This window comes from Paroedura picta, chromosome 3 (assembly GCF_049243985.1).
Source record: "Paroedura picta isolate Pp20150507F chromosome 3, Ppicta_v3.0, whole genome shotgun sequence".
Taxonomy (NCBI): Eukaryota; Metazoa; Chordata; class Lepidosauria; order Squamata; family Gekkonidae; genus Paroedura; species Paroedura picta.
Window position 1 is genome coordinate 9,228,575 of NC_135371.1, and position 15,445 is coordinate 9,244,019.

At 46.1% G+C, this 15,445-nt stretch overlaps 1 protein-coding gene across 1 annotated transcript; it reads left to right on the top strand.

The window, feature by feature from the left end:
- Window positions 1-549: 549 nt before the first annotated feature.
- Window positions 550-12,673, top strand: LOC143834374 (polymeric immunoglobulin receptor-like). Its single transcript, XM_077331162.1, has 6 exons — window positions 550-708; window positions 3,553-3,894; window positions 5,631-5,975; window positions 7,094-7,219; window positions 8,684-8,724; window positions 11,587-12,673. The coding sequence occupies exons 1-6, from the start codon at window positions 663-665 to the stop codon at window positions 11,695-11,697; spliced, it is 1,011 nt and encodes a 336-aa protein (XP_077187277.1). The 5' UTR covers window positions 550-662; the 3' UTR covers window positions 11,698-12,673.
- The last annotated feature ends 2,772 nt before the right edge of the window (window positions 12,674-15,445 follow it).

Genomic DNA, 15,445 nt, shown 5'->3' on the forward strand with positions numbered 1-15,445 from the left:
TGTCTTCCTTAAGTCCTTTGTGGAGGCAAGCTGGGAGGAAGTGTGTTCAAAAGAACAGGAAGTCTCCCAAGAGCCAATCAGGACATAGGTAGGAGGCAGATTCAAGCGGGTAGCTGTGTTGGTCTGAAGAAGGAGAACATGGTTCGAATCCAACGGCTCCTTTAAGACCAACCAAGATGGAGCACCAGCTGAAGGCATTGGTCAAGGAAAACATCTCAGTGTTGAATCTCCATTGAAGTCCGAAACATTCCCGGCAAACCATGAGCTTTAGAAATCATCCATGGTAGCTAATCTTCATCAAGGTTATGCCCCAGTCAGAGGAGGTGGCTCTTTATTTCATAAACTCTAATCTTTGCTAACTGCCTTGGATATCTCTGACAGGGTAGAAAGGCGGGATATACATTTTATAAATACATTTTAAAAACCCTGTTGATCTTGTCCCCCCACCCTGTCCTCACCCCCCACCACAGGAAACCGAGAGTCTCACCTCCTTCCCCAGTACAGGAAACCTCTGTTCAGAACAGGGACTGGCTGAAGAAGAACTGTCAATTGAAGTCAAGAACTGTGGTGCCCTCCCCCTCTGTTCCTCCACCTCCTCTGCCCCAAATGTGCATTTCAAATTCCCCCTGCGCTTGTTTTCCTCTGCCTTATATCTTGTGGAAATGATGGATAGAAAATTCCTCCCATTGCTGCTGGCTCTGATCACAGGTAAAGAAGGGAGGAGGTGGAGGAGGAATTTCCTGTGGGGAGGAAGATGTGGATGGGTAAGGGATTTATCCCTCTAGTTCTCATTGCCTGGTGATTCTCGGGGCTTTCTGTGCCTTATTTTAGTGGCTGGTGTCTTGCTTTGATGGCTTGGCTACTTTATTAGGCTAATAGGTCTGGGGATCTTGCCAAATAGCCAACCAGGGTTTGTGTCATGGGTCAAGACCTTCTAGCACATGCTGAGACCCATGCCACAGCAGGGAGCTCCCTGCTAAACCCCACAGGTTTCTGGCTTTGCTGTTTCTTGTCTGTCTGGTTGCTGGCTTGCTGTTTGATCGCAGCATACAGGGGCTCCCTGTCCCCTGTCAAAGTTCAAAGAGGCTGTTGGAGGAAAATGGAGGGGGACACTGTGTGACTACAATATAGGCTAGATATCAGGGGAGGGGAAATTTCACAGTCAGAGTAGTTCAGCAGTGGCATAGGCTGCCTAAGGAGGTGGTGAGCTCCCCCTCACTGGCAGTCTTCAAGCAAAGGTTGGATACACACTTTTCTTGGATGCTTTAGGATGCTTTGGGCTGATCCTGCGTTGAGCAGGGGGTTGGACTAGATGGCCTGTATGGCCCCTTCCAACTCTAGGATTCTGTGATTCTGTGACTCACCATCACATTATCAAGCGACTTTCTATGGATATTCCTAATCTCTATGGGTTTTACCATAGAAATTGGGAACATTCTTAGAGCGTTGGTCTACGACATCACAGCTGTGCCTTCACCCATAAATGATGTTGCTCTCCATCCCCATTTCCCCTGTCAACATGCCCCCATAAGTGCCAGGAAGCCCTACTAGTAGCTGCTGTTTGCTCGCTCTCCTGGATTGAACAAGCAGGGAGAATTGTAAGGAATAAGCAGTATTTCCTGATTCTCAACTCCCTTTCTTTCTCAGTCTTGTTGAGCCTGAGAGAGTGTTTGGAATTTTGAAACAGGCAGTGGACACCTCTACAAAATGGTTGCTTTGTGGGGGAGTAATCACAAAATGGCTGCCATGGGGAGAGTAAATTAATCCCAAAATGGCTGCAATGGAGGGGGAATAAACTAATCCCAAAATGGCTGCCATGGGGAGAGTAAATTAATCCCAAAATGGCTGCAATGATGGCTCTCCAGATGTTCATGGACAATTCCGATGAGCTCCTGCCAGGCTCGTGGGAATTGTAGTCCATGAACATCTGGTGAGCCACCGTTTGGCCACCCCTGCAGGCCCAGAGGGTCACCACAAGTCAGCTGCGACTTGACAACCAAACATTTTCCTGCAAACCAATTTCCTCAGTTGACTTTAAGTGGCTTCTCCGTGCTGGCTGAAACAAGCAAACAGACCCAGCCGTGCCCGCCTTCTTCTTTTTGCATATACGCTTAGATTATTTCTGGACTGTTTGAACTGTATATAAAAAAAGGGAATGTGTGTTGTGTTTTCAACAACAGCTTGGCACAATAAACAATTCATTGATATTTTTTTTATATCCCATCTCCTTGCTAGGGTGCCAGATGGGCAAGTGTTCTCGGGTGCATTTTCAAACGTAGGACATCCATAAGGGACATTCACAGTCTTTCACATTCCCATAGGCAGGCAACCAAGAATTCTGGATTGTTGGGGCGACAGATTTGGGCAGTGCCCTTACCGTTCGTAATATCGCCCACAAGCCTTAGATGAGAATGTTAGTGAGTCTCAGGAACATGCTGTTTGGGTGTCCTGTTTCTGGCACTGGATTCTCCCCACTCACGAGGAAGCCAGTTTCTTAACCATATTAACAAAATTTAATAGAAACGACATGAATGCAATGGACACCCATTTTAGTACCAATAGTTTTTGCATTGGCGTGGTGCAAGCATTCATAAGCAACTGCCTCAGTCACAAGAAGGTGCTTCGTTTGGAACCTCCCAGCATTTTGTGATTGGCCTAATCCCATGGCAGCCATTTTGTGATGTTTACCCTCCCCCTTGGTAGTCATTTTGGAATTAGTTTACTCTCTCTATGGCGGCCATTTTGGGATTTGTAGTCCATGAACATCTGGAGAGCCACCATTGGCAGGGGCTTGGCAGGGGCTCACGGGAAATGTAGTCCACACACATCTGGAAAGCCACCATTGGCAGGGACTCATGGGAATTGTAGTCCATGGACATCTGGAGTGCCACCGTTTGGCTAGGATTTTGAAACCAAGCGAAAAGCTGTTCCTTTCCTCTGGCTAGTGACACCATTGCCTCCCATCTGAAGACTAACCAGTGCTGATCCTTCTTGGCTTCTAAGGTCTGACAAGATCATGGTAGCCTGGGCCATCCAGCTCAGGGCTCAAAAGGTTCACTTGGCAGTAATAAGGCCTGTCTGAAAGTGATTTTGTGTGCTTAGAGGAGCGTGGTTGAACATTTTAGTCTTCACATAATGCCCTACAAAGTCCTACAGTGATGACATGAACCGATCCTTCCAAAATACTTTTAAAACATTTGAAACCAACCCAACAACATTCTTCTTCGTATGTTCAGACTGTGCAATAGCCCTTCAGCACTGTGGTGATGTGGTCAAAGTGTCAGACTGAGATCTGGGAGATGCTGGTTCGAATTGCCACTCAACCCCAGAAGTTTGCTGGCTGTCCATTGGCCAGTTACACACACTCAGTCTAATCTAACTCACAGCATTGTTGTGAAGATAAAATGGAGAACAGGAGAAGAATACAAGCTACTGCTTTGGGTCCCCGTTAAATAAACCAGACAAGAAGAGGACCACCGTGAGAGAAGATGCTTGACTGTGCAGAAGGTCTAAATGTCTTCCTTCAAGTGTCTTTCTTCCTTGGTCTCACAGTTTCTCAGCCTCAGGACGTCGTGGTCACCCAATCCAGTTCTGAGCAAGGTACTGAAGGTGGCTCGGTCACCTTGAGGTGTTCCTACAAGGCCATTACTGAGTCAAAGGTTGGCAGCTACTGGTGGGTGAAGGATCCAGGCCTAGTGGTCAAAACCACCTCCCAGGAATTCATGGGGAGGTTGAATTGCACCTCAGATCAAGGCTTCCTCTTGGAGAAGAAGGCAGATATACAGATAAGGGATCTCAGACTAAATGATTCGGGGATGTATCGATGTATGGTCAACATTCACGGTCTACGGGAAACCCCAGGGAACGGGACTGAACTTCGAGTGATGAAAAGAGGTGAGTCGATGTGAGTTCAGTATGTGCCATGTTTTCATGGCAAGTCAAGAGAGGGTTTTAAAGGTGGGATCTGGAGAATGAGGTTCATTAGCTTGTTTGGAGATGTTTTCCTCTGTTAAGTGGAGTCCCTGAGAGGAGACACCTGAGAGGACGCACCCAGGACACATCCTTTTTTTGTTGGGGGGGGGGTGTTCAGTCACTGGTGGTGGAAAATGCCATCAACTTGTAGCTAACTTATAGTGATCCCATAAGGTTTTCAAAGAGCCTCTTGTGGTGCAAGAGCCTCTTGTGGCGCAGAGTGGTAAGGCAGCAGACATGCAGTCTGAAAGCTTTGCCCATGAGGCTGGGAGTTCAATCCCATCAGCCGGCTCAAGGTTGACTCAGCCTTCCATCCTTCCGAGGTCGGTAAAATGAGTACCCAGCTTGCTGGGGGGTAAACTGTAATGACTGGGGAAGACACTGGCAAACCACCCCGTATTGAGTCTGCCATGAAAACGCTAGAGGGCGTCACCCCAAGGGTCAGACATGACCCGGTGCTTGCACAGGGGATACCTTTACCCTTACCTTTTAAGGTTTTCAAAGCAAGAGAGAAGGAGAAGTAGGTTGCCATTGCCTGCGTCTGCGTAGCAACCTTGGACATCCATGGGGGCTTCTCATCCATTTACTTTAGGGCTGACATTTAAAGCCGTAGCCAGTCTGGAACCTTCGTATCTACAGGACCGTCTCTTCCAACATGCCCCGCAAAGAGCATAAAAAATCTAGTATTCAGAACTTGCTCAGGGTCCCTGGCCCCCAAGTGGTGAAATTGGCCTCAATCAAGGTCAGGGCCTTTTCAGTCCTGGCCCCAGCCTGGTGGAACACTCTACCTGATGAGATTAAGGCCCTGCTAGACCTTAATCAGTTATGCAGGGCCTGTAAAACAGAGTGGTTCCACCAGGCCTATTGTTGAGGCCTAGAAAAACCATTGAGATGCTGGCCTTCCTGCTTGAAAGTCCACCCCTAAACAAATTCTCTAAGAACTTATATGGTCTCCCTCAGTTCCACAACCATCTCAGTTCCTCATAAAAAGGATGTGGCCTGTAGGTTAAAAATAAAACTGTATTATTATTATTACCAGGGGCAAAGCCCATTGCACCCAGGGAAACAATGGGGCAAGCCGGCAGGGGTGACCAAACTGTGGCTCTCCAGATGTCCATGGACTACGATTCCCACAAGCCCCAGGGCTATGAACATCTGGAGAGCCCCAGTTTGGCCAGCCCTGCCGGCTAGCACATACCTTAAATAAATGGGACTGACTTTAATTTTACCTACGAATTTTAGAACTTTAAAACCTTAATTTTTGTGAGCCCCCCTTGAAGCTCTAGGGAAGGGTGGGGTATGAATCTAAAAACAAATGAAATAAATCAAAATAAATGTAACCAGGGCCAACCTAGCTTAACTTCTAAGATTGGACAATATCAGGCTAGATTGGGCCATCCTGGTCATTCACTACCCTACTTATTATGGGTATGTCCTAATAGCTGTCCTTGTTGGATGGTTATTTTTTATTTTTATACCGCCCTTCTATACGGCTCTGGGTGGTTATGTGAGATTTTCTGTGTTGGGAGGCCAGCTGGAAAGCCACTCAATGGGTAGGATGGAGATGGGAATGTTGAGCCATCTGGGAACATGAGTCAAGAACTTCTGGCTTTCTCTCTGTCTCTTACCTCATAACTTTTCTACCCACATTCTTACAGTTTCTGGGGCTCAGGGCCTTGGGGTCTCCCAGCCCAGCTTGGTCCAAGGCACGGAAGGTGGTTCAGTCACCTTGCACTGCTCCTACGACACTGCCCACGATACAAAAGTTGGCAGCTATCGTTGGGTGAAGAACCCAGGCCTGTTGGTCAAAAACACCACCCCAGAATTCATGGGAAGGCTGAACAGGACGTCTGACCAGCACTTCCTCTCAGAGAGAAGAGCAGATATAGAGATACGGGATCTGAAACTTAACGACTCAGGAATGTATCGATGTGTAGTGGAAATCCATGGCCTACAGGAGACCGCAGGGAATGGGACTGAACTTCAAGTACTGGACAGAGGAGGTAATTCATATATCTGGATTTCTGTAGATGATTTACCTGGTCAGAATGTGTGAATTTGATGAGACCTGGGATTTAAGGTTCATTGGGAGGAGACTCAGCTACAGAAACATTTTTCAAACTGGGATCTAAGCACTTCTCAAGTTCTATCAGGATACTCCAAGAGAATTTATGGTGTCACTTCTAATGCACCAGAAGTCATATCGTGCATTGGTACAATGCCCAATTGCCCTCCCAATTTCCCCTCTATAACCCTGTTGAGCAGCAGCAGGGAATGGGGGTCCAGGCCTCCGTAATTGACAGAGAGGCAGTTCTTTGCCATGAGGCTGAATAGTTGCATAATACCTGCTGGCCCTTTATGCCCTTTTACTAAATATACTCGCATATAAGCCCACCCGCATATAAGCTAATTTCATCACAAAATACTGGAAAACCTTATTGACTCGCATATAAGCCAAGGCTGGTGTTTGGATAGTGGCTCCCCTCCCCTTCCTCTTTGGGCAGGATTCCCCCCCTTTCTCCCCCCCTCCTTCTCCCTCTTTCTCCTCCTCCTCCCTCTTTCCCTCTGACCCCTCTTGCCTTTTTATATCCAACCTTTCTTCTTATCCCATTCCCTTCTTCTTAGCCGGGTGTTCTGTCCCCTCCACTTTCCATTCCTTCCTCTAGGGGCGTTTCCTCCTTCTGCTCTCTACTCTCCCTCTGAGACAGAGGCTTCAGAGCTTCCTGCAGCAGCAGCATATGCTAGCCTCGTTAGGGCAGTGAGGGTGAGAGGCGGATACTGCTCTTCCCTTGCCTCCCACTGTCCCTCACGGGCTTGCTGCATCTCTTCCTGCCTCTGCTTCTTCAGTTTATACTTGTCTCTCACCCCCACCCTCATGTCTGGCAGCTTAAAAAAAACCTGCATAGAAGCCGAGGGAGACTTTTTCAGCATTAAAAAAGGGCTGGAAAACTCAGCTTATGTGGGAGTATATACGGTAATTGAGATTCTGTAGCTTTATGAACAAATTTTGAGCCCAATGGCACCTTAAAAAAAACTTTGTTGGTCTTAAAGGGACCATTGACCAACACGGCTACCCACCTGAGTGCAGCTTTATGACACATTCTCAATATTCTCTTTGAAGCTTTATTAGATCCCCCAACACCAGGAAATGGACCGGGTCTCTTTGTCCTTGGAGCAGGGCTGGCTTCGGCTTTCATCGTGTCTGTGGCTGGCTGCCTGCTATTTCTCTACTGTAGGAGGACACAAGGTAAGAATGGAGAAGACCCAATGGTTTTCTTTTAAGCAACATATGACAAGGGTCGCCAACCTTTTTGAGCTTATGGATACATTTAGAATTCAGGCACAGGTTGGTAAGGACAGCAACAAAATGGTTGCTGCAGGGGGCGGAGCCAGCCACCAAATAATCATCACAACTTTAGTAATGCAGTGTAGATCTTTGTGCTCTGGTGGCAGCTGCTGCCAAAGCAACATTAAAAAAAAATCTGCACAGCCAATCTGATCTCCAATACTCAATCAGAAGTCTCGTTGGGCAAAAGCCCTACCTGGCCCCACCCCTTCCTAAAATCATTTGGCTAACAAGCCCCAGGAAAAGGTTCAGTGGAGCCAGGGCACCCGCAGTCATCACATTGGGGTCCCCTGACATATGGTTTTTAAGAAGTGCTCATATTTCACTGACAGGGAAAGTAAAAGCATAGTGTCCAAGCTGTAAAAGAGCAGGGTGTAGTCTGCACGGGGCTTTTTACCCAGTCCCAGTTCGAATGAATCCCTCTCATCTACACTGAATTCGATTTCCATTCTGATTTTGGGTGCTTTAAATTTTCCCTCTGCAACATGCATGATTGATCCAGAGTGATCCTACCTTTCCCCCACGTTATCCAGAAGTGATATTGATATTTGAAAAACTGGCATCAGTAAATGTGCAGATTTTTGCTTTTTTCGAATTAACTCCCTTCTCCGTGCCTCATAGCAAAGGAGTCTTCTGATTGGCCAGGGCGTCAGTTCAAAGACTTCCTGTTTCCCGGTTGCAAGACTTCCCTTAAAGTGACTGTGCTCCAGAAGCCCTAACTTCTCTCAGCAGAGATTTGTCTCTTGGATTTATTCCCCTCTCCTCTGCTGTCTCCAGTCCTCTCCCCTCCACTCATTCAATAAAAGAAAAAGACCCCTGCTGTCCTTGGCTCCCTGCTCTGAGCTTCCCCAATCCAGTGCAGAACACTTTCTGTTAAAATTTGGGGGGGCGGGGGGGATAGAGGAAGACCCGAGTTCAAATCGATCTGAATTCAGCAGGATCCACAACGGAAAAAACAAAGTAAGTGCAGAATCAGACCAGGATAATCCATTCTTGACAGTTATGCCTGTTTTTTGCAGTACAGTGTCAATTGAACCATTCAACAAGATTTTCCCCACCAGTATAAACCTTTGTGGACTACAGCCCACTCCATCAGCTGGACAATCAATGTTCCTTATGAGTCAGTCATTTATACATGTTATGGGGGAACAAATAAACAGCACACCATTCTTTTGAGCACAGGTTTTTGTTTGGCAGTGAGTATTTATTTCATATCCACAAAGTTCTGGCTAGGTTCTGTGTTTCTTGGCCATGCTGATGCGTGACAAAGCAACGGAATCCAGTTGGCTGGTTTTAAAATGACTGCAGAATGCATTTGGATTGTCTCCCACTGACTCTCTGATAAGAAAACTGATTAATCCACAGATTGTCGAAACCAAGTCTCCAGGACTCGATGGCCACAGCAGGTAAGTGCTGGGCTTGTGCCAGAGGCAGGGCTCAAACGTGCCTGAGCAAAGAGAGGCAAAATCTTCAAGCTTGGGTTCATTGAGGGCTTAGGTTAATCATTTAAAACCCTCTGAGCTGATTAAAAGGGCACCAGTGAATTAGGGGCTCATTAGGCAATGCAGTTCTAAAAACAAGTGACTACTTTTAACTGTCAGTTTTTATAAGTACAGATGGAATTAAGTTTTTGAAATAGCAGTGTCTTGAATTTTTGCATCAAAGGGGTTTGACATTCAAATTTACCTTGGTCAGCTGTGAGTAGGTAGGTACACGGGGAAAAAAAATTCAGACTCTTTTGAATTCAACTTGAATTGATTTGGGCCGAATCCAAATTGCCTGAATCACCCTACACTGGTTCAGAATCTATTCGGCCAAACCCAAAAAGTACCGTTGTTTTTTTCCTGTGCAAATGCTGGAGGCATTTAAAGGGACCCAGATCCCTTTAAATGCCTCCAGAGGCACCAAAAACTTGATCCATCAGGATCAGAAGAAGAAGCGTTGGTTCTTATATGCCGCTTTTCCCTACCCGAAGGAGGCTCAAAGCGGCTTACAGTCGCCTTCCCATTCCTCTCCCCACAACAGACACCCTGTAAGGTGGGTGAGGCTGAGAGAGCCCTGATATCACTGCTCGGTCAGAACAGCTTTTATCAGTGCCGTGGCGAGCCCAAGGTCACCCAGCTGGCTGCATGTGAGGGAGCGCAGAATCGAACCTGGCATGCCAGATTAGAAGTCCGCGCTCCTAACCACTACCCCAAACTGGCTACCTCACAAGAGGGAGAAGGAGGGGGGGGGGGAGAATAAATCAGCTGTTGGGGGGGCTCTAGCCACGTCCAGCTTTCTCATGCAGCAAAAAGTGCCCACTCATTTTGCAGTGTGGGGAGGCCGAGGCAGGGAAAGAAGCATTTAAAAAGCTGGGTCCTTAAGGGCTGAGGAGGACAGGAATGGAGTTTCCCACCCCTCCAGCTTGGCGGAGAGTCAGCTCGGTGTAGTGGTTAGAAGCACAAATGGAAATCCAAAGTGAATCCAAAGCATCAAATGGATATCCAATTCCATTTCTCTAATGTGAGAACGGTCCAAGTCAGAGGTGAGCTAGGTATTAAATGACTGCCAAAGAGGCTTGCATCAAATTTTCTCTGAGCTGCAAGCTGGCAAAAACATAGCCGAACCCAACAGATCAGCAGCCGCTGCTGCTACGAGCTACTTAGGCATACGCAGAACAAGTAAGATTTTAAAAACAACCCTAAACTGCAGCATTTCTCTGTGGCAGAGTTATATAATCTGTGACTTGTTTACTGAGCGAAGCTATTGCCTGCTATCAACACCGCGAGGGGGACAGGCGGAGGAGAGCTCCATGGAGCTGTGTGAAAATGCAGCCCTGTGAAAAAACAGTTGTGGTGTCCTTACCTGCGCTGTTAGGGAGGAATGTGGCAAAGCAATTTGGTAAACAGCCACCATGTGGTTGACAAGCAGCCCGTCCCCAAAAATATTAGCTCCCTGTTCGTGACTAGAGTATGGGAAATGAGTAAATGCAAGCAGCCTCACTTAGAAGAAGTATCTCCTTTCACTCTGACACTCCAAAAAGGATCGACCCAGGTGGGTAGCCAGGTTGGTCTGAAGCAGCTGAACATAATTTGAGCCCAGTGGCGCCTTGATGACTAATGAAGTTTTATTCAGGGTAGAAGTTTTGGGTAGCCGTGTGGGGCCAGCAGCAAATGGTGGGGTGGGAGCCATTGATCACGGACATAGACAGTTTTATTTCTCCTATGTTTTTGTGAACTACAACTGAATTCGAGGGGACTGGTTGGCTGTTTTGGCAAAGAATTATCCTATGGCCGTATTTGAATGTGCGACACAGTTTACCAATGTCACAGGACTAACTTTTGCTTATATATTCCCACTGTCATGATGGTCAGTTCATAGTCTGAGGAAGAGTGCTTGCACTCGAAAGCTCACGCCTTGAATAAATCTTTGTTGGTCTTAAAGGTGCCACTGGACTCTGATTCAGATAGTGTGAATTTCCTCAAGGATTTCCTATAGGTAGAGAGAGGGTGGGTGTTTGTGTGTGCAGTTTAATTGCCAGGAAGTTTTCGGGGGCAAGCTCACTTCTTCAGATAGCGTGAAAGAGAATTTCCCTCAAACATTACATGTAGGCAGAGAGAAGGCATGTACTTGTGTGGGAGGCTTAACTGCCAGGAAACCTTGCAAGTGCCTTGGGAATTCTGAGACAGTGGGCAAAGCTACAAAATGGCTGCTGTAGGAGGCGGAGCCTGCCGCAAAATGGCTGCTGTAGCTTACCTTTAGTTGCACAGTTGTCCTGTGGGGGCCGCTGCCGCCGCCGCAACATAAAAAAAAAATGCACAGCCAATCAAATATGCGGTGGCCAATCAGAAGCCTTTGTTAGCAAAAATCCCACCTAGCTCTGACCACTTTCTGGAAACACTTGTTGAGACCGCGGGATCCCCTGGTTTTACAGCTCATCTCCAGGCAATATAGAGATGAATTCCCCTGGAGAAAACGGCAGCTTTGGAGGGTGGACTCCATACTCTACTGCCTCAAGTCCAACCTACTCCCAGCTCCACCCCCAAAGTCTCCTGGTCTTTCCCAGCCCAGAGCTGGCAACCTTAGTTGGGCAACAGGAAAGGTGTCAGTAGCTGCCATATTGGAGACTCCTGACATAACCAAATGCCAGTGGGTCCCTCATCTTTAATCCAGAAGTAGTTAAGTAGTCAGGAAATGTATTTTATACAGCCAGCATGAAACAAAACCTATCTATGGGAGAATCTTGCTCTGAGATGCTGATGGCTTCTGGGGTTTTCTTTCTGCAGGACCACAAGGCAGAGGTGAATTATAGTGAGATCGCTGTGACGGCAGAACAGAATCCCCTGTCACAGAGGGAAGTGGTTACGTACACTGCGGTGGACACGCAGGATGGATAGTCTTTCAGTAAGAGTGGAGTTGCCCACGTCGCAATGATCTCTGCACTGATTCCATCTTGCAGGATCCTTGAAAAATAATGGCTGGGTGTGAAGGGGAATAACAGGTTGGGTATTTGGATGGGGTTCAGCCTCAACGGAACAACTAAAATATGGGCGAAGTAAACAAATGTTTACCTCAGATAAGTGGCTGAAAAATGTAATATTTAATTAGCACTTGGCCTGTTTTTTGAGGGAGGTCTGTTTATTGAGGGACTCTTAAGTTTAAATGGTTCTCTCCCATCCTGAATACACTCAAATAAATTGAGATTGACTATGATTACATGTTATCTTTGAATGGGTTTTCCATAATGTGTCAAATTAAACAAGGGCTTCTTCATCAAGGATTTCATAAAAATCCATCCAACTGTTCTGGCAACCTGTTCTCCCTGCACTCTTGGTCTCCAAGTGCAGCATGGGATAATGGCGGCTTAGTTCTATAACTTGGTAGACTCCCTTTATCGCAGAGCGTTTATGCTTACTTGGCTCAACGCTTTTCCTTCCAAAGTATTACAAGGGAGATTTGCGAAGATTTCTTTTGAAAATAGACTATGCCCTTGTGAATTAAATGTTCCTGACACTATCCAGCATATTTAGATTGTCCCTTGTTCACCGTCTTGTGAAGGCATGTTATACCTCTTATATCTCAATGGAGAACTCATCCAAAAGACCTGATCTGCCAATTTCTATTGAGTGATAAGGACGCTGATGTCACTTTAATTATGGCTGAATTTCTGTTGTTTTTAAACTCAAATTGACTATTTCTGTTTTCCTTGCTCCTAACTTATGTCATGTCAATAAAGGTATTGTGTATTGTCCGTGTATTTTTGTGAATTAGTACTTTTACCCACGATTTTGGGTGCTTCAGGCTACTTTCCACTGTTCGTTTCAAAGAACAACAAAACTCTTTCAATTTTATGTACAAACCAAGTTTTATCAGTTGAGTGGCATAGAATTCCAGAAGGAAAAAAAAATAAAGGCCTCTTTATCCAAAAAATAATGCTTTTTTTTCTTTATTAAAAGACTTTATTCCTTTTTATACTGTCCTATGCCCATAAGGGCTCAGAGCGGATAATACACATAAAAGCAATTGGTTTATAGATTAAATTAAAAGGAAATATTATTAAAAATAGCATCAATGCACTAACAGTTGAAATCCTAACTAATATTGAGCTCACACCCCATAATATTAAATTATACCTGTGTAGGGTTTCTCATTCCCTGTGCTGGAATGGCAGCCTCTGTTGTGAGGTAAATTTCATGCCCCATATTTTGATTTAGGCACAGTCCTGACACACTAGTCACATCACCATAATATTGCCTTAACAGCTTTGCCAACTTTGAAGCGAGGCCTGGAGCCAACTGAGAATTAAAACGGATCTCCAGAATACAGAGAACAGTTCCCCTGGAGGAAATGGCAACTTTGTAGAGGATTTTATGGCATTACACCCCATGGAGCGCTCTCCTCTCCCCAACCCTTGTCCTAATAGGATCCCAGTAGGGGATCCTGCACTGATCTCTAACTTCATTAAGCCTATCAGCACTTTTTGGGGGATTTTGCGGAAGGGAAATGGATGTTTTTCAGTTCTAAAGTTTACACCATCCCTTCTGTCGAAGACCTCAGGACGATGTACACAGTTTGCCTTCCTCCATTTTGTTTCCTTCCCTCCCTCTTTTATGTAGGCCATTTGCTCGTGTGGTGTGCCCGTAACACACTTTCTATCCCACCCGTATGCAGGTTCACAGTCTGAGGGTCTGGCCTTGGCAGCCGCTACGCAAGCGTGGTCTCAGAGACTGTTTTTGCGGCGCCATATATTACACATGAATTAGAGATTGGAGGTTAGATAAAAATGAAGAAGCCCTGTGAGGGATGGTGGGGTGGGTTTTTTTTTTTCTCTTCAAAAACAACTTCGGCATCTTCTGAACGCCTGAGGTCAGAGCTGCTGCCTTTGTGGGACCTGAGGTGGACAAAGTGACTGAAAAAGAAGAAACAAATTGTTCCGCTCTTAGCCACGGGGAGAAAACACACGTGCAAAATGGCAGTTTCTAACCGAGCGCCTGATAAGAGTCGACTCGAGGGACAAAAAATTACAAATGTAAAACCTGAGAGAACGTTTGGCCACCTGATGAAGAGTTGCCAAAGTCTAGGCTGGGAACTCACAAAGAATCCTGAACTGGGCCTGAATAGAATACAGTTAAAACAAACAGTCAACAGATTAAAAAAATATATGATTCTTGTCTGTTTTTCTTTTTTTCTAACATAGTTGTCATCTTCACCAAAGTGCCGTCCGGTAACCACCGCTTTCAAAATATTTTCCTCAGTGGCAAAGACATCACAAGAGGTCTACAAGACCCTGGAGTAAATTTCAACCTGTAAACACAAATGTCTCAAAGGTGGTGTCCTAGACCAGGGGTAGTCAACCTGTGGTCCTCCAGATGTTCATGGACGACAATTCCCATGAGCCCCTGCCAGCAAACACTGGTAGAGGCTCATGGGAATTGTAGTCCATGGACATCTGGAGGACCACAGGTTGACTACCCCTGTCCTAGACAATACCAACAAACCATTCGTTGTACTTTTCCAGCATTTGGTTCCCCAAATGGAACCTGCAAAAAGCCTATGCTTCTATTTAAGCTTTTTGCTACACTTTAATTTTATTCCATTCAGCCCCTGTTCAGAATTCTTTGTGATTTCTTTATTTATAGGGAACAAGCTGCTTGGTTGTTTTTTGTAATGTCTAAGGAATGTCTAAGGTTTTTTGTAATGTCTGAGGGAGAGGAATGGGAAGGCGACTGTAAGCCGCTTTGAGCCTCCTTTGGGTAGGGAAAAGCGGCATATAAGAACCAACTATTCCTCTTCTTCTTCTTCTTCTTCTTCTTCTTCTTCTTCTTCTAAGTAGGGCCTGGAGATCACGGGCAGGGTTTGGGCCCTGTACTTCTGAGGGACCGCCTTTCCCAGTATCCCCCGAGGAAGAACACTACGATCTTGGAGTACAAACAGGTTGGGGGGGTCTCTGGCCCGAAATACGTGCGTCTGGCCTTGACCAGAGCCAGGACCTTTTTGGTCTTGGCTCCAACCTGGTGGAATCAGTTGCCAGCCGAGATGCAGGCCTTGACAGAATTCCTCAGGGGCCAGCCAAATGGCCCTATTCCACCAGGCTTATGGATGAGGCCAGAACAAGTAAATAAAGCCACAAGAAAATAAAATCACTGAACACATGGAGAAATGGTGGGGAAATGGAGCATCACAGTGTATTCATTGGGTTTTGTAGGATCCATAGCTGTGAAATAAAGAATGCATGGAAAGAATGCATTGCTGTGGTCCAGATATTCCCTTGGCGGTCCCTTATCCTAAAATTGGGTCTTGTGGCGCATGTTTTAATTCTAGCATAAATAGGTACGACCAGAGCCTGCTTCATCAGACAACACACTGTTCTCTATGCATGCTAGAATAAAAACTTCAACCAAGGGCTTTTTTGCATTGTCATTTCCCCTCCCTTTCACGGTGCATTTCCATCGGTTTTTACAGCCATTCTGCTTTTCCATCGATTTCACTACGCACCTCATTTGAGATTAATTTTGGTTTCTGCATCACTTTCCCTCACTTCAGCCCTCAGTATGCTTTGGGCTGCTTTATCCCTGGCTTATTTGAAAGTTACTAGGGATGCCAAGTGGGATCTGGGGTTCCCCTGGAATTACAGCTCCAGAGAAC